This window comes from Penicillium samsonianum, assembly GCF_028829775.1.
Source record: "Penicillium samsonianum strain IBT 33392 chromosome Unknown utg000007l_segment0_segment0, whole genome shotgun sequence".
Classification (NCBI taxonomy): domain Eukaryota; kingdom Fungi; phylum Ascomycota; class Eurotiomycetes; order Eurotiales; family Aspergillaceae; genus Penicillium; species Penicillium samsonianum.
In genome coordinates, this window is record NW_026643265.1 from 2,483,504 (window position 1) to 2,501,728 (window position 18,225).

General features: G+C 47.0%; 3 protein-coding genes across 3 annotated transcripts; all 3 read right to left on the reverse strand.

The window, feature by feature from the left end:
• Positions 1 to 3,963: 3,963 nt before the first annotated feature.
• Positions 3,964 to 5,315, reverse strand: N7471_011810 (putative C6 finger domain protein; the record flags this gene model as incomplete). Its single annotated transcript, XM_057284529.1, has 3 exons — positions 3,964 to 4,616; positions 4,693 to 5,028; positions 5,204 to 5,315. The coding sequence occupies 3 exons, from the start codon at positions 5,313 to 5,315 to the stop codon at positions 3,964 to 3,966; spliced, it is 1,101 nt and encodes a 366-aa protein (XP_057130795.1).
• Positions 5,316 to 9,033: 3,718 nt separating this feature from the next.
• Positions 9,034 to 12,974, reverse strand: N7471_011811 (uncharacterized protein). The gene is made up of 2 exons (XM_057284530.1): positions 12,714 to 12,974; positions 9,034 to 12,665 (listed from the first exon to the last, which is right to left on the reverse strand). The coding sequence occupies exons 1-2, from the start codon at positions 12,912 to 12,914 to the stop codon at positions 9,774 to 9,776; spliced, it is 3,093 nt and encodes a 1,030-aa protein (XP_057130796.1). The 5' UTR covers positions 12,915 to 12,974; the 3' UTR covers positions 9,034 to 9,773.
• Positions 12,975 to 13,538: 564 nt separating this feature from the next.
• Positions 13,539 to 14,489, reverse strand: N7471_011812 (dienelactone hydrolase family protein; the record flags this gene model as incomplete). Its single annotated transcript, XM_057284531.1, has 4 exons — positions 13,539 to 14,146; positions 14,215 to 14,262; positions 14,319 to 14,389; positions 14,461 to 14,489. The coding sequence occupies 4 exons, from the start codon at positions 14,487 to 14,489 to the stop codon at positions 13,539 to 13,541; spliced, it is 756 nt and encodes a 251-aa protein (XP_057130797.1).
• Positions 14,490 to 18,225: the final 3,736 nt, after the last annotated feature.

An 18,225-nucleotide genomic window follows, 5' to 3' on the forward strand; every position in this document is an offset into this window, starting at 1 on the left:
TGGGAGACAATCGCACGAGCTTGAGAAGACAGAACATGGCACTCCCAAAACATCATGTTCCTTAGCGTCCCCGGAGAGAGTCCAGATGCATGCCAAGTGGGTACTGTTCGTTAATGGTGGAGTATATCTCCCGGTCCAGTCAAGGAGGTCTCGTGGGATAAAACCGAACAAATGCATCCATCTTGTCTCAAGATCTCAATCTCTTATATTCTGAGATATTTCAGACCATTGAGGGGACTCTCCGCGGCCTAGTCGTGAAGAAATCACTTGGAGAAAAAGCACAATCAGATGTGTTGATATCGAAGTTTATAGTCCATGCTCTTAGCGCAGCGGGGCGGAATGATAGCAAACGGAGCAACGGATGGATCCTCAAAGATAAGGAACGTTCTACGGGTCTTCTTTTTCGCTTTGTTTTTTTTTCCGAGGGAAAAAGAAGGGAATTGGTTTGTTTTTCACAGCTTTACAGCTTTAGTAGATTCTGTCATATATCGCATATATTCAATGATAGGCGATCATATAGAATATAGACCCAGCAATCATTCTCACCTCGCTGCAACGGAGTGAAGACTCACCGAGAGGCTCAAAAAGAGATCCCTATATTACCCGAAAACGGTACCACCCGTGTATGGAGGAGATATACAGGACGGCCTGTCACGGAATTTTCCCGATCTTCGCCCCAAACGACGGAAAGTACCAGGTAAAAAGGCAACCGACAACTTCGCAAATCAACGTTCTTCGTTGGCATCTGCCCGCCTTCGCGGGGGATCTGGAGGTGGACTCCCGTACCGGGTAATATCCCTGCTATTTTCCCCTTCTCTGTTCATCAATTTGCCACCGCACTAAGGCGGGGTTAAGGCAAAACTCCGGGCGCTATCCTCATGATTCAAGAGTCGATCGGATTCCGTGTCATTTTGATATCAAACGTCCCCGGGAGCATGGTCGACTCATGTGGGGACGGGGACCCGGATCGGGATACGGAACAGGCACGCGAGGCCTAAATGGTGTTTTCCCATCCAATGATGCCCTGGGAGTAATCAGCTCCAATATGTCATGGAGTAGATACTGTAATTTTTTGGCCCCACGACCCACCGCAAGTCGGGGAATCCGAGATAAGAAGTGCTGATAGGAATGTAATTAGAATGTAATTAACCATGGTCATCCTGATATAGAATGCAGATCGGTGGAACTTTGGACCTTATCTCTGTTAGCATAAAGTACTCTGTACATGATGACCTAAAGGTCATACGTGTGTCTAATCATATTGTCTCCATTTTTGATCAGGGATGTGAGTGGGAATCACTGTCTGTCTCAGGCACCCGGACCAACCCGAAGGTGTATGTCGCGGGGAGGAAAAAGCACTGGGCAATTATTGTCATCGAGGCACAGGAGAGGTGGGCCGTGGCGTCCTGCACATTCAGCCCGCGACGCCAATCTGACTGGTACTTTGGTCATGGTCTTCTCCCACAGTACGGAGTACAGTGAGGGGTTGCAGGGTGTTTTTTTTTTTTTTTCTGTGCGGTTCTTGCGGTTACGCGAGAAAATCTTTAGAAGGTCGAGGCATTCGACTGATTCCATATGAAGAAGCGTTTGCCTAGGGGCGAAGAGCGTGGAGACAGGAAACCGACACTGCTCATACGTAGCGAAACCAAACATGGGTTCCCTTTTGGGTGAATCGAGTTGACATGGTTGACATATTTGATATATTTGGCCGAGTTGGCCGAATTCACACCGAAGTGAAGCCGAAGTCAAAAGGAAACACCAGGGACAGTGCACTATATATACGTTGTACTCAGCAACCCAAGAATATTGACGCCATGCCGTGTGGTTATCCACCAAAACCGTCTCGATAAGACGTGACGCTACCTAAGGGGCCAAACAATGTGCTCACTGATAACTATCGCAGCCAACAGGGAGAACACTAGGTATCTCCAACGAAAATTCAACGTGCAGAGAGAGAGATAAGACCCCTGCCTGACACAGACCCGAACCTTGGAAACCCGAAAGGAATGAATGATGCGTTATCATTGGATCTATCACCTACACCGCCATCATACTGCGACTCTGCTATCTCCAGATTTCAACCCCAGTCTTCCTTCCCATCGGATCTCCGGGGGATCCTCCAATGCGGATCCCGGGGCGTCAATTGCTATGTCGTAAATGGACAATGGACCCTTATCTCCTGCGTCTTTTGATGTCAACACTTGTGTGAGATAAAGACGACTATATCTCTGATGTGACTGATCTTCGAGATTTCTGATTGCATCTCGCACAGACATGGCAATGATCAGATTATTGGTGCAATCCGGGATATCAATACTGACGCGACTCCATCAGTAGATCACGCAAAGAGAAAATCAAAGATGACAATCCGAATGCTCTGGTTATCTTGTCAATCTCTTCTTTTTCTATCTTCATACAAGTGTCCTATCAAGTCGGATTCGTGAGGTCATTGATCTACAAATCAATGCCGGCTATTTGTTATCAAAACTTCTCGCGGTTTTCTATCTGTTTATTATCTATCTGCCTATCTATATCAAAAAATTTGTTATCACAAACTCAGATGGTCTCGAGTCCAGAGTGAATTGACTTTTATGTTCGTGTATCCAGCGACATAAATTGACCTCGCAGCCGCAATGCTCCTCACGGCGAGTATCGATTTGATTGGCTTCTCTCGGTGAACCAATAGCCCGACTCGACTTTTGTGCGGGTTTTCGGTTTGGTAATAGGAAGGTTTCCAAACCAATAGAGTCTCTAGAACAAGTCAAGGTGCTGACGTGTTGATCACTTCTTTGCATGTGAGCTATTATGCATCACTTAGTCCCAGCTTCACCTCAGCTTAGCCACAACCATTCGATGCAAGCAAGAATACGATTCTTCGTACGGAGTACTTCGTGCTACTGTTGTACTATTGTGTGACCTACAATTAGCCTTTGGCAAAGCAAGGGTTCACCGTACATGTACCTACATAGGTAAACTTCCGCACGCAGGAAACAGAAAACTCAATGTATCTTGTATCTCCAGGTAGGACGCTTGCAGTACATTGAAGCTAGACAAATAAGAACTCTGGGGAGAAGGCCGAGACATTCTAAAAAAAAAGATAGATATACACTGCAATGCAGATATTGTGCAATACGTACAAGAGAAGTATGCATTTCCAGCATAAATAAGGCACGTGTCTTGGAGAAGACCAAGAGGAGATAAGATCGTAGCCCAGGAGCAGAGAAATAGAACACGGTAGTCGAAATCACTCCAATTCATGATTGCAACATGTTATAGCAACCATTCGGTTATTATTCTATCTTCGTCATTGAGCTAGTCCATATCTTTCCCGCATGCAGGAGTTTCATCGTGGTAATGACATAGAAACGACAGAGATAAGAAGGGTATCATGTATTGACGAAATAACACATAAACTGTCCATCAGAATAAAGGGGAATGAAGAGAGAAAAAAAAAGTCTATATCGATGACCCAAAGAAAAGCTCCAACATATGAGATATGAGGTGAAATGACACTTCAATCCAGACAACCACCGGCAAAATAGCCCCCCACATACAAACGGGGGAGAAATGCCACCAAATGAGATAAAGAAAAGCACGCAAAAACAAATCGGGGTTTAGGCCGAAGAGATGGAGGGAAAATGAAAAGGTGGGACTATGCCATGATAGAAAAAGAAGAGACAAAAAACCATAGTAAAAAAGCCACCCGGAAACCCTTGCGCCCGCTAATGACCAGCTGCAAAGCAGACCCGCCACGGTATATGAGGATGAGGTGAAAATATAGAAGATGAAATGCCAATTGGGGGTAAAAAGTATGTGTATGTCCCGCGGGGTATTAGAAATGAAACAGGCCGTCTAGGAATGTGATGTGCAACGTGAAGAAACTCGGACTCGAAGAAATGCGAAAATGGTAAGCGTGGCAGAGGAGGTAGAATATGACGAAGAAAAGAAAGATACGAAAAGAGTTCATGGGTTCGGTGACCGTGACGGGCCTCCGGGGTGTCCCATCGGAGCAGGATTAGGCGGGTATGCGTGTTGCGGAACGGCGTCGCCGGAGTACATAGGATATGGCACCACGCCCATTCCAGACATGGCACTCATATCCTGCCATTGCGGGTAGCTCATTCCTGGTGGGTATGAGACTGAGCCTGGTGTATGCATCTCAGGCGTGCCTGGCGAGCCTTGTGGGCCCATGGCACTTGTGGCAGACAGGGATTGTGCGGGTGTGGTCATTCTCCGTTTGAGCTCGGGAGGCATTTGTGGGTGAAATTGATTAGGGTATGATGAGCCCATTTCCTGTCCAGGATAGCTCATGGTTCGTGGCGGTGGCGGCGGGACCTGCCAAACTGTTCCGTCTGGCTGCATAGCATATGCCGTCTGGCCCATAGACTGCGCTTGGCCTCCCATTGAAGATGCTGCAGATATCGGCGAAGGGGGTGGTAGGCCGGAGTGTATGCTCCCGGGATTCCATAAGTTAGGTGACATATTCATAATCTGACCCTTTCCGGCTGCCATCGTATTCAACAGCTGCGGGTCCGCTATTGTCGTAAATTCGTCCCACGCAACCCCCGTGTCCATCGGTTGATGCCCAGCAAAGTCTCCTGGTCCCATGGGTCGGTCTAGTTCGGATCAGTCAGTCAACGAATGCGCCTGGATTGCAGTGAAGAGATGATAGTCTGCATGACATAAACCTACCTGGCGTTAAACTCATGTTGGTTTGAACCATTCCGACGTTGTACGTTGACATGTCCTGCGCGGACGAGGTGTTCATTGGCATAGCCTGGTATGGGTAGAAAGTCTCGGCGGGATCTGGCATCAAACTAGTCGGAGAGGAAGCAATTGGTGTGGTATTTGAGCGCTCGGTTGAGGGTGTTTCCAATCTCGAGTTTGGTCGTGACTTCTTTTCAATCGGTGGTTGCTGGTCCACTGGAAAAAACTGACAGTCCTTTCGCAATCGAATGCAGTTTTCACATCGTCCTTCCGTATCATCTGGCGCTACAAGACATCGGATCTTTCGTCGTCGACAATGCACTGTAAAGGTATAAGTAACATGGTCACATGCGAATACCCCATCCTCGAAAGGAGGGTTTGTATATTTCCCCTCCCTGATCGACACATTTTCGCACTGCAAAAACGACGAAAGAAAGGCGACACGCAAAAGGGCGACACGCAAAAGGGCGATGGGTGTTTGGGATTTATTACTGACCACATGCGACAGAGGTTCGATGATATCCTAACTTATTGCGCTTCTTATCATTTGCGTCCATGGCGCTTTGTGAGTTTGCTGTTGATGTCATCTCGTCGACAGCTGCTGGCATAGCTCCCACGAGCACGGTTCTGTCGCTGTATCGGTAAAAGGTGCATCAAAAGCCCCGGCGAAACAAAAGGCGTGCTTTGCGAAGCAACAGGCTGAGAGTACCTTGAGGCGTGATCAAAGGTGAATGCGACAAGAATCCGCGCAAGGCCATACAGACACTGCAGAGAGATTATGACGGAGTGCCTCCAGAGGGTGACGCTGCTTCAATTCCCAGGATCTGATCCACATGCGCCACACTGGACCAGGTACGATATTGCGCGCGTTTCAGAGGGGGGATGATGGACGTATGTTAGGGCCCGCCGTGTGTCTCAAAGTATAGAGGTAATGTTGCAATAGAATGGTCGAGGATAGATTGGATTCCAGGTTGCCGCGAATTTCCCAAGTCGAGTAATTGCGAATTAATCAATGTGATAATTATAGTGAGTAAAGTGTTGGAATGCCGGGGGTTTGGACGGGGTTAGGGCCTAGAAGTTTATTGTGGCCTAGTTTGAGATCGAGGAAGAAACCACACTAGGACAAGTCAAAGGATAATAACCAAAAAGAGATTAGTAAGAGGGAAAAGAAAAAAGAAAAGAAAAATAGAGTATTCAAAGGAGCGAATATGAAGCGAACGGTGTGAAGAGAAGAAGAGCAGATCGAAGATGGTAGGTATAGTCCAACAGGTAGAAGCTAATCGCGGGGTGAAACGCCCAAAGGTGTTTTGTTTTATTTATTTTTTAGAGGGTTTTAATTTTTTTTCCCTGAGATTTTTGGATTTAATTTAATTTTCAGTATGTATATCACGCCGTACGTGGAACAAGGTGGCTCTCATACCAACTAAGACTAACACGGATGTATCGACTTAACCCAAATCAACTGCAGGTCATTGTCAATGGATGATCAGTTCAGGGGTCCGCGGACAACTTCCCTTAATGCTCTAGATTTACTACGTAGCGCATCGTAGATTTACTCTTAAATATGGAGAGTATTTCTTGTTTTCTGCAAGGTTTTCCCTATTTTATCCTTTTTCGCAATCTCTTTTTTACCTACGTAGCTCCTTTTTTTGAATCCTGTCACTGCCAGATTGGTCCTCAGTTGATTAGGTAACTTGCCAATGCCCCTGATTGCGTACTATAGACCCGGTTCTTCAAATGAAGCAAAGACGAGGAACCATGGTCTGGGAGTCCTGACAATAGTGGGGATGTGTGGATGTTAGACTGTGGCCGCTCAAAGTGTACAAGACCAGTTAGGCTTAGTGCCAATAAGGATACCTGTCAATCATTAATGAACTGGGGAATACTTCCTTCAAGTCCCGGCTAGGTGATTGGTGATGCGAGCTTAGGTCGGCACCCAGAACCAATAGGCTTGTTGGTTTGAGGGTCCATCCAAAAAAACCTTCTGTCTTTGGTCATTTCAGAGGCTGATCCCTAGAAACTTAGAGGGCTTCTCGAAGGGGAGGCAGTTCGATCTAAGGGATATTGACCACATGGCCTTCTGGAAGACTAGAAATTCCGCCCATACTTTCTACTCCGTAACATCATATGAACTGAAACGAACCATCGGTTAATTTGTGCTAAAAACAGATTCAGGGTCCACGGTCGATATGTATCAGGTTATTGGTTATTGTTTTAAATCCTTTTTTTTTTTTTTTTTTTTTTGTACGGAGTAGTTTGTTTAATATAACGTTTATTTTTCTAGAAAATTAAAAAATCTTCTGTGCAACATTTTGCCCCTTTTTCCAGTAGCTTTAATCCTTATTTTGTTGCATTTATCCAGCCAAAGCCAAAAAAAAGAAGAAACCCGTCAAAAGATCCATGGAAATAGTGGGCCAATCAGTGACCACGGGCCTTTCTTCATGGATCCAACCACAATGTACGTTGGATGAAAAGTCTCTACGGAGTACCTAATTGTACTCCATACTTCCAATGCTAATAGGACAATCTCAATGTTTCAACCCTTATGATGGCGTTTCTGGGGACTATTTCCAGAAACACGTACGTGGCCCTTAATATTTGATCCTGCTACAATAAAATATAGCATTGTACTTTGAAAACCAATCGGTAGACATAAATCTGCATCTACACAGCCCTGAACTACACCCGAGTAGGACAACAGTCCGAAAGCCTTAAAAGGCTACAAATAATATATTATAATTATAATATACGGACAACATAGGTAACATCATGCGAATTACAAGCGATCTCACAAACTCTGCGTGGGGCAGGTCAAGGTTTAATTAAGGATCGTCTTAACTGTGGTAGCGCGTTACAGGTTGGGTCTTGGCATTCGCATGGGGCTCATCTCGGGGGTTTTTCCTTCTGTCTCAGCTTCCATGGAGACTCAATCGTAGAAGGGAAGGTTCTGATTGAATGGAGAAATCACGGGGAATCAGTGCTTATTCTACTCCGTACACGGAGTACTCCGTACAGTATAATAATAATGTACCTGTTCGAACAGAGGAGAAGGGGAGAAAACAGGGGCTATTATCAATTCCCACCGGTTAAACCAAAGAGGAAAACGTGTCAAATCCGGCGTGGCTTGGGGAATACTGTTCTGGTAAGTGGACTGGAGTGGACGATGATCTTCATACTCCAGGGCTGTTGTATGGTGTATCACGTCAACAAAACCCCTCAAGGCCAATAAACGCCACCGATCACCGTCCTCCGTACTCTTTCGTGCTCTCCAAGACATTTTATAACGTACAAAGTACAACGTACCAGGGGAGTCTAATGTATAATATACAATAGGCTGCATCTTCCTTAGCCTAAGGGGATGTTTCCACCGCCCTTTTGCGAAGATAAACTACATACAAAATTGTACTGCCCACGCTCTGGCCCCGCAATTCAGCACATTTTGGTCGAAGATCGACGGGCACGGGTCTTGAGAAATGTACATGAGCCGATACTATTGGGTCTCACAACAAAGACTCTTTGGAGTTGAGGGGTGTGTGCAGCTGAACAATCAGCACATGTATCGTGACGCGGCGAATGTAAATGCGATAGATCTCGCAGTAGTGCGAGGCAACTGACTCCGCAATCATAGAACTAATATATGTACGAGTGTATGTTGTATATTGTATACAATATTTTGTAGCAGAAACGTTTGTAATCAGGCTCGCTTGGACAATTAGGTAAAGCCCCAACGGGCGTCGCGTCGTTGTCGATCGGCAAATTGTTTAAACTGAAACAAGGGTCCAGGTCCAGGGCTGAGCCAGATCTCGGTTGTTAATCTTAGCCAAGAATACACCCATGTGGATAGACGCAGAAGAATCTCTGCATTCTAAGATGTCGCTTAATCGCTTCCATACTAGTCTAATTAGGTACATAGTTCATATTGCACGGAGTACCTAGGTAGTTTTATTGTACAATTTGAGAAATGCCCCTAACTATTCCCTTCAGAGATTAGTAGGCAAAGCCCCTGCCAAACCCAACTGCCGGGCTCCGCAGTGGCGTGCAGGTATACCCTATGAGGTATTCGTCGGGCGACGATGATCGTTCTTTAGGAAACTGGATATCCGATGGGGTTCTTTTTACTAGGATTGTCTTCGCGTGGCATAACTTTCGGGCTTGGTGCTATTTAGGATAGGCTCTACATCCCTGAACCAGGAAGTTTCAGTAACAAGGTTTAATTGGCACAAAAGTGTGCATATATATGCATAAGTATGCAGATAACAAGATGTTATGATCTAATACGCATGAGAGGAAGAACTTTGTAGATGAGGATGTGATATGATCAAGGGTGCAATATAGTAATATAGTACAATTAGGGTTTTACCTCAAACCCGAAAGTACACTTCCCCTACACCCTCCAGGCTACAATATATATAGTAACAGAACTCCGTACTTCGTACTCCGTAGTACAGAGTGCCATTGTATGAGATCGGAGATCTCCCTGTGGGCCAGCAATACAGAGATCTCACTGGCCCCTCAGCTTTGGTCCGGCTGTTTCACCATCTTCGGGGCCCTTGACTTCATTCGGTCATCGGTTCCCTCAAGGGGGAGGGTCACCCTTTTTAACCTGCAACCTGCCTTACGCGTCCTCCCAAGAGAAAACCCATTCCTCTCTCCATTTTGCCCCTATCATGATTTGCGGCGTTTTTATTTTTTTATTTTTTTTTGTTTTCAGCTGATGGAGAAGAGGAAGGTGGTATTCACTGATTTCTAACTTGCGTTTCTCCGATGGTGCAGAGGGCGTTTTCCCCCCTTCTCGATAGGCTTGGATTCCGCCCTCCCCACGGCTTCTCCGGAGAGAAAAACCCGTTGAAGCCACCAAAGGCTTTTCCGGTCCCAAAAAGGGGCCAATATCCGTGGACTTATTTCTATATTGTACTCAATCATGGAGACAATGCCCCGGTTTGCGCGATTATGGCCCTTCGTGTTTCGGGCTCCATTACGCCAGACAATCCCCGAACTCGGCCTCGGCCTCCAGAAGTAGCAGCATGCGCGACCAACCATGTTGTATTCATTTGCAAAATGCCACCTCATTCGCCCACACGTACCACAACCATTGCGTCAATGGCTCTCGCTTGCCTTATTGAACACGCGACACAACATGTCACACGAGTTCCCCCGGACCGACTTATTATCGCATGGCACCCAACAGCAGCACACCACGCCCGAGCGAAGGTTTCCCTGTCTCTGTTGCCCCGCGCGTCGATGACAATAATCTCTGGAGCTTGAGCTGCCTCTGGACCTTGCGACGATGTCGATTGCGGCGCCGGGGTATTGGAAAGGGAGTCCAAGGAAACATACTTGTATCGATAAGAGATGTGCAGAGGATGGCCTGGTAGACGTGTGTACTTGGACACAGGTCTCGTAGGCTGTTGGGTTTCAATTTTCTCGCGGTCGGATGGCTTGTGAGAAGCGACCCCCAACGGTGGACAGCACTCATGGGCGGAGACAAAGCGCACATTATATTTGAGGGGGAAACAAACCGTAGTTGAAACTCCAGCACTATCTGCGCCTGCGATCGAGAACGACATGGATGCCTGAGCAGTTGTAATGCCGTTCCCGTTGGGAGGCCTGTAATCATCGACAGACAGAGTCAACCCTTCGATCTTCACACTAGATGTTGCACTTGGCTCTGGATTATCCGTTGGGAGTGTAAAGGCCTCTGCTGTGATATCTCCCATGCCTAGCGGTGTCGATTCCAACGCAAGCTTGACTCCGTGCTTGATTCGAGGCCTGCTCGAGATCTGCGGAACCTCTTCAACTGGGAGTTCAAGCCATCCACATTTAAATTTTTCCTGCGTAATCGCGTCGCGGGGCATCATGTCGCTGCTGATCCATCCCATGCATGTCTTAGCTCCCGCTGAACTAGACAAGACACGTCCGACAACGCATGCTTTGCTCCACCAACTCCGTTCGCCGTAGACGAACCCTCCATAGAGGTTGGCAAATGAGCCCAGTTGATCCAGTGCATCTGCGTCGTTCTCAAGGAGCGTCGCCATGAGAAGGTGACTGATCCCCTCTCCAGGTATCACGAACCCGGAGAGCCAGGAACGCGAGATCCAGCCTAAAGTTTTTGACTGTGGATCGCCAGAGCTACAAAGCTTGACGCGTCGGCGGCAGGGGTTTCGTGTGTACATATCCTCCTTGGCCAGTAATATTTCCTTGGATATTTTTTCCCGTCCCCACCTCCCATCGACGACTAAGACTGGTAGAACCGGATTGTTAGGGTCTCCAAGTTTAAGCTCCATGGTAGCTTTCAGTGCAGCCAATTTTGGCCATCCAATGTTTTCTGCGAAGACATACAGACCCTCCAGCTGCTGTCGAACGTGCGAAGAGCTCAGTTCACAGTTCCAGGCAGACGGTAGATCCGCAACAGGAGGCGAGCCACGCCGAGTGATGCTTTCAAGTAGGGAAAAGCGATGGCGTTTCTCATGCGACTTGGTGGCGAAGAGTTTTGGCCGTGAGCCACCCGGATATGGCTCTGATTGCGGCGACGGGCAAGTGATATTGAGACTGTCGAGGAACCGGCGTACAACAACCAGATCCCAATTTAGCTTGCCTTCTCGCAATTTTTCGAATTGCGCAAGCTCATGTATCGTGATATGACCACCGTGTGGATCATGCAACATGCCAACTCGAACGAACGCATCCAAGCGCAGAAGCAACTCAGCAGAGAGGAGCATCTGAATCAGCAACCACTTTCGTTCCATCCCGGACTTGATCAAAACATCCCGCGGCACTTTCTCAGTACTTGAATCGGGGTCCAGACAGTCCCCATCACCATGCAGGGATGCCTCCCATAGGACCTGTCCTGCCCGAAAGCGCCATTCGGGAAGACTGAAATTGATCCATGCTCCTGGGGTGGCCAGCACGATTGCCAAAGTTTTGATCTGGGATTTGACGCTTTGTGGATGACCTTCTATGATGCCGGTAGGTGGAGGGCGAGGGTGAAGGAACTGGGAGTGTAAAATTTCGTGCAACTCACGCGGACTTTCAATATCCAGGATTGTCTTCGTCGATCCCTCTGTGAGGATGTCATGTCGTAACTTGCACAGATATTCTAAGCGTTGCACGAGAGATCGCATGTTGATATCACGTACTCCAATGCGCTTCCAGGCCTCGGGGCCTTGGCAGATGAGTCTGTGTCGATCGTACACGGCACCACTTTGGCATTGTGAATACGGTTTGGTATATCCCTCCATTAAATCGTACGCCGCGCTTGCCGCCATGGTTGGGACTTGTTGTAAATATGGAGGGTTCCTTGGCTTTTCGGGGCCAGTGTATCGGATCGAGTCAGCCACAGGCAATTCAAGAAAGTGCCGGAAACCGATGGTGCCGGGTTCTTTGCCATTGTTGGACAGCATGTTGGGTACTTCGAAGATCCCGACGTCAAACGTTGCCCTGTTGATACCGTCTATTCGGCGCCAGTCAAGGACTTCGATCGGAACGCCACCTTTGACAGCCCAGTCGTCTGGGAGCGGTAGATGAGCGTGAAGTGTGCTCAGAGTAAAGGATGCATGGGGCAATGGCTTGCGATCCCACATATGTTGGATTACCGGGTTCTGCTCATCCCAGGGGAATATCACCTGGGGATACCATAGACGATTCTTGCCTTTCTCCAGAAAAAAGTGAGGTGCCCCAGACAACATTGCCTTGATATCTTTCGCTGTGAGATTTGATTCTTCTGGTGGGCTGGGGTTGGTACCAGGCGAGTTGTCTTTTGGTTTGCCCACCATCTCCAATTTGGATTCGAGATAATCATAGATATTTCCAGGTTGCGCTGGCTCACAGTGTTCTCCTGCTGCGGGCGAGTCGCGCCTAGGGGAGCCACGGGGGTTTTTGCTGTCATTTTGTCGGCCACTACTCCCTCGTCCTGATTTGGATGGCGTGCTCGCCTCAATTGAACTTGACTTTTCTTTTTCCTTTTTCACCATGAGCTAGCGTTCTAACGATAAAATAGACATTCTTACTTGTGTTGCGATTGGAGAAGGTATGTCTGAACTACCGCTGTGCCTTCGAAATAAACTTCGGAATCCCCCGTTGTTGGTATGGTCATCTTGGTGAGAGTCGGGGATATGGCGATGCGATGATGATCGTTTGAGTGCCTCGGGCTCATCGTGAGCAGTAGAAGCTGCGTCTGAGGAACGACGTCGGCCAAATATGAAAGACATCAGAACCAATGAGGATGCGATTATTGCATCCTCTAAATAAATACGATGTCCTGGTAAACAGAAATGGAAATGGAAATAAGAAATAAGAAATAAGCAGTATATGCGGAGTGCTGATCTCGGCTCCTCGGCTTAAGTCGTGACCCTGGAAACGGAAACGCGGCAAGTGGGTGAGTGTGATCCCGAGTTTTTCCCGTAAATGCACAGATGATGAGATGAATTAATAAATCCAAAATTGAATTGTAAAAATAAAGAAACGGGGATTAAGGAGGTTAAGGGGAAATTCGGAAAGTGATGACGTCTTGCGGACAAGAGCGGCGAGCATATATATTATCCCCCATCCATCTTCCTACATATAAAGAAGAACAAAAAATGAAATAAAGTATACATACTTCTTTATATACTTTTCAATATCTGATTTCAACATTCAAAAACAGATCAAGCTGTAGGGTTTATCCTTGTTGGGCATACAGTAGAAGGAGGCTATGTGTACGGAGTACAGAGGAAGGTAGTTTTTGGTTTGTCCACACAGGACTAATTATCATTCTCGCAATTAAATCCAGTTCTCATAGTATCATCAAACCTCCCCGGCAAGGGACCCCCGCATCAATGCCCTTTTTGTTTTGTTTACGAGTGCTGGTGGAAGAATTCGAGAACGGTCTTGTATCCGCGCTCGTACTCCTTGCGTACCTCGGTGTCCTCCAGGTCCGATCGCGCAGCCATCCAGCCGTGGATCTGAGTTGGGTAAGTCTCAACGTGCTTGGGGACCTTCAAGTTGGCCTCAAAGTTCTTGACGTCTTGGGCAGCCTCGTCTTTCGAGGCGAGCAACGCCATGGGAATGTTCACGACCTTTGCATCATTGGCGTCGACCATAGCCGGGTGGCACATTGCGGCCGCCTTGAATAGCTTGTTATCAGCGCCGGAGGACAGAGCGGCGATCTTGCCGCCCCAGCAGAAGCCCAGGATGGACCAGGACTGGAAGTTGCCGCCAGGGGCTAGCTTGTTGCCTTCGGCGACGACGTTGGGGATCTTGGAAAGGGTTTTGGGAGGAGCAGCCTTGGTTGAGAAGAAGTTGCCCAGCTTCTCCTTGTGCTCCTTGGTGGTGGGGGGATACCACGAGATGTCGGCGGGGCTACCCTCGAAGAAGTCTGGCATGAACACGCGGTATTTTTGGTCGTTCGACGTAGCGAGGATGTCGGCACCCTGGACGGTCTGGTCAAAGAAGCCGAAGATGTCTGCGAATCACGCAATTGTATCAGTGGATGGTCGGGTTGTATTTCTTATGGGGAAGTGAGTGACTGACCATATATGATCAGGATAGCCTTGGTGGCCGACTCTGGGCCGGTGACGTCTAGAAGTAATCTCATTAGCTCAATTCGTAAGAGTTCAGCAAAAGTAAGAACCCACAGGTCTTCAGGCCATTGATGGTTTTGTATTCTCCCTTGGCCTGGTAGCCCTTGGATACAACGGGGGGGATTCTGTGCACGGTGATTGTCAGCGGGGCGTAATTGGGGAATCACAGAACGCAATGATTCCGGGGATCACGAACGAGCAACAGGCTTTGCTGATTCCAGACATGGTTGCAGAGAAGCAATGGAAGGGAGGTGTGTTAAAGTGGTGTTTGGTTACAAGCAACGGTCTTCGGAATGTCAGAAATGGACGGTAGTTCATTTGGGGTAATCAGGACCAGACAGGAACATACAAGCTGCAATTGAATTTTGAATTAAAAGCGAAGTTGGATAAAGTAGCCTTGGAGGTAGAAAGGAAACTCGAAATGCAAAGAGGTATTGAAGTAATGTACCCCGCCGTTCGACGTCATCGGAGCAACATTCGGCAATTCAAGGAGATGCAACCTGGTGCAACTAGGACATCAAGTAGGCTATTTAGATTGTCTTCTATATTATCTTCTGTTTCTTGATAGCCTAATTTCCGAAACTGATCTAGTGTCTGGTCTGTTTGGTCAGCTCTTGATGCGATCGGGTAATCGATCTATGTAAATATATCGCCGAACCACAGTCGAGGGTTCTACATCATTTATAACAACGCGAGCAGACAAGTAGCACAAACAATTTATAATGAAATTTGGGTTACAAATTATATTTAGGTAAGATGTTCGAAAAGCTGGGGTACTGGGTGAGCTTGTGTAGCGCCAGACTCATAGGATTTAATAATGTTGTTTCCTATACAGTAAACTAAAGAGAAGAAGTATCACAAACATCACCGGGTCTTGATGAGACCACCTCATTTACGCACCTAAGGGTTCCACCGCAGAGACTGTCACACTGGACACCTAGCTTTATGAGCTTGACGAGAGCCCAAGATAACAGCAAATCGAATCGGTTTTGATGATAAATAGAGCAACACACGATGCGATATAAATTGACGTCTCTTCTTAATTATTCCACTCAAAGCAATACAATGCAGGAAGATCCACAGTTAGATTCTTGCCGCAAGGGAGGATCTTCCAGCGACCGAAAGATGCTCGTGGGGCTGTTCTCATCGAGAGGCGAAAAAAAAACCAAAAATATAAAAAAAAACCAAAAATAAATAAATGCCGAGACAGAGAGGCTCTAGCTTGGCTTCTGATTGGAAAGTTGCGATCCTAGACCTTGGAACCTTAGAACAGGCAGCAGAGACCCGTGCCCCATTATCTTTGTTGAGTTTTGAGACCCATATATTAGCACATTATAGTCGATAAATAGAATAGTCTAGGCATGTTGGAAAGATCTCAGGCAAAATGTGGGCTCTGAAATCTACCAAGGCCGGGGCATACCCATCAGCCCTGCAGGAAAACTCATGGCCGCAGATCTCCCGGGTGAGAAAAATAGTAAACCTTCCACGAAACGCCATTCCCGAGGACGATCGTGAACGCCAACCGTGAGCCTCTCCGAAGCCACGCCGGCAAGAGCCGATGCAGGCGGCACTAAGGCGTCCACGACCAGCCAGGTGGATCCTTGCGCGCTGTCACATCTGGACTGTAGGAGCCGCCTTGCATGAGAGGAGTGACTAATCGGCTGCGAACCCATAGTGTGGTCCAGGGATTGCACCTGCAATTCGAGAAAAGGCTGTGCGAGGTCGATCAACCGGGAACCAGCATAGGAGGGGCCACAGATTGTTGATCAACTGATCGTCGCTGAGAGGAACCTTTTTGGGCAGGCGATGTGCGGCTACAGACGCGGTGGAGGGATGCTATCGAATTGTCGACTTAATTTAGGAAGCCAATATAAATCGGGGTGTCTAGCGAATGGTCAGTATGCTGCATAGAATGTATAGAGTGTACAATATTGAAGAAATGCAGTGTCTGTCGTTCACTAGACACAGCTAGGGCAGAGGTATGCAGTTCCCAAGAATGTGACTCGGCTACCTCTCGCATGTCTAAGACTTGCCCCCTTTTCCTTTTTTTTTCCTACTGTTTCCCCCCGTTCTCCTATTTCTTTTTTTCTTTTTTTTCTGAGAGAGAGAGAGAGTACTGCAGGTTTAAAGCCGAAGTTGCCTACCAAATACGGGGGAAATGCGGACCGGATCGTAATATTAAATTCTATACGGAGACGCCAAGTGGATATGTCTAAGCTGTGCCAAGGAGGTTCTGCTATCCGAACATCCTATGCATAGATGGAGTCACCGGCCTCTACGGAGTACTCGGGACATTCTTTAAACCATGTTATTAGTTTGCGGCAGATCAGCTCTGTCAAGGTTTTATCTTGTTTAGTTATGTACGGGGGTACGGAGTATGTACATAGAACTACAGTGGTGATAGAACATCGATCGACAGGGCATACCCTCCCCCCCTTTTTCCCCCTACATAAGCATCTGCCACGTCCGTGCAGAAGGCAACGAAAGAGATGGCTCTGTTGGTTGATTGGAGGACAAAACAAGACATTGGTACCGAAGCTAGCTTCTCGCGTGGAGTGCTCGAGACCCGTTTGTTTGGCATTCCGCCACCCAAACCTACAATAGAGGGAAACCCGAGGGAGTGGATGCTGGAGGCGATTGGCTTTCGGGGGTGAGAGAATAACGGGTATGGTGTTGTGGTTGACCTTTAAGGCCCAAGCCAAAGTAACGAAAGCGAAAAAAAAGAGAAAACGAAAAGGACAACCATGGCCGGTGAACTCCGGGGACCAATCAAATCGACCTTCTACTTTGGGGCCAAAAAGGAAAAAAAAAAAAGAAGTGCAGATGACCATACCCGCAGACCAGAGACATAGATTCATAGTCTCTAGGAAGTACGGAGCACGGAGTACGGAGTATATGGTCTACAATATACATATGGTCTAAGTAGGTTGTATATTATACAACATAGGGAAAATGGAATATGCTAATAAGACGAAAAGATAAAATAACCAAAAAAGAAGACTAACTGAATTGCGCGATCATGCTTTTTAACTAACGAATGGCCAGCTAGATAGCTCGCTTGCTCTGCCTTCTCTACGGTCTTCTCGTATTCTGGCCATTCCGGCCTTGTCCGTGCGTTGACATCTTGGTCCTCTTATTGGATAGTAATCATACCGTGATAGTAGAAAAAGTATGGATCCATTTAACTTATATTTCTTTTTTCCATTTTTTTTTCCATTTTTTTCAAAAAGAAATTTCTTTCTTCTCTCAATAATAGTCGGGTCCATTCCTGCTAGTACAGAATCTCTCCGGAGTCCCTACACTAGCGCCATTTTTTTCACGCGATCAGTCGGGATGCAAGGGATTCCCCTCGAGGAAGAAGGGTCTTTTTTTTTCTTTCTTTCTAGTTATAAAATAGGTATTCGGTACTCGGTATACATACGTTATGTTATTTTGAACATATAGAGTTAATATCAGAAAGTTAAGATAGCCCCAATAAACCAAACATTCATAGATTTTATATCCATATCAAAAAGAGAAACAAAAACCAACCCCCCCCCTCTCCATAAAAGTCAACAATTCGGAACAGCCAACCGGGAGACTCTCATGTTATTACCTAGGTAGCTGTCAACCACGTTCTGCTGACACCCCTCTGTTTTTCGCCTTTTTCGCCCTTTTTTCGCTTTTTTTTCCTCTTTCTTATTGTCTTAATATAAGATTGTGTTTTATTATACCATTCCTTTCCCCACGGTGGCCACCTGGCTAGACCCGCGTCGACTCCATTCCCCGAGAAAAATCAATCTTATTTACTTTTTTGCTTAACTTCTCTATATCTCCTGACATCTCTTATTATAACACCTCCCCCGCGCTTGCTATCGCCTCTAACGCCACGGTCCTTTGCCCACCCCCCACATCTATTTCCTCTCAGCTTCACTTCTTTAGTGTTTCAACTTTCAACTTTCATTTCTCCCCGAGACCATGT

Excerpts from the sequence above, each read along its gene's own strand:
- N7471_011811 (XM_057284530.1), bottom strand. The coding sequence starts at position 12,914 with ATGTCTTTCATATTTGGCCGACGTCGTTCCTCAGACGCAGCTTCTACT. Across the intron at positions 12,666-12,713 it reads CTTCTCCAATCGCAACACAA|GAAAAAGAAAAGTCAAGTTC; the intron begins GTAAGAATGTCT and ends ATGGTGAAAAAG.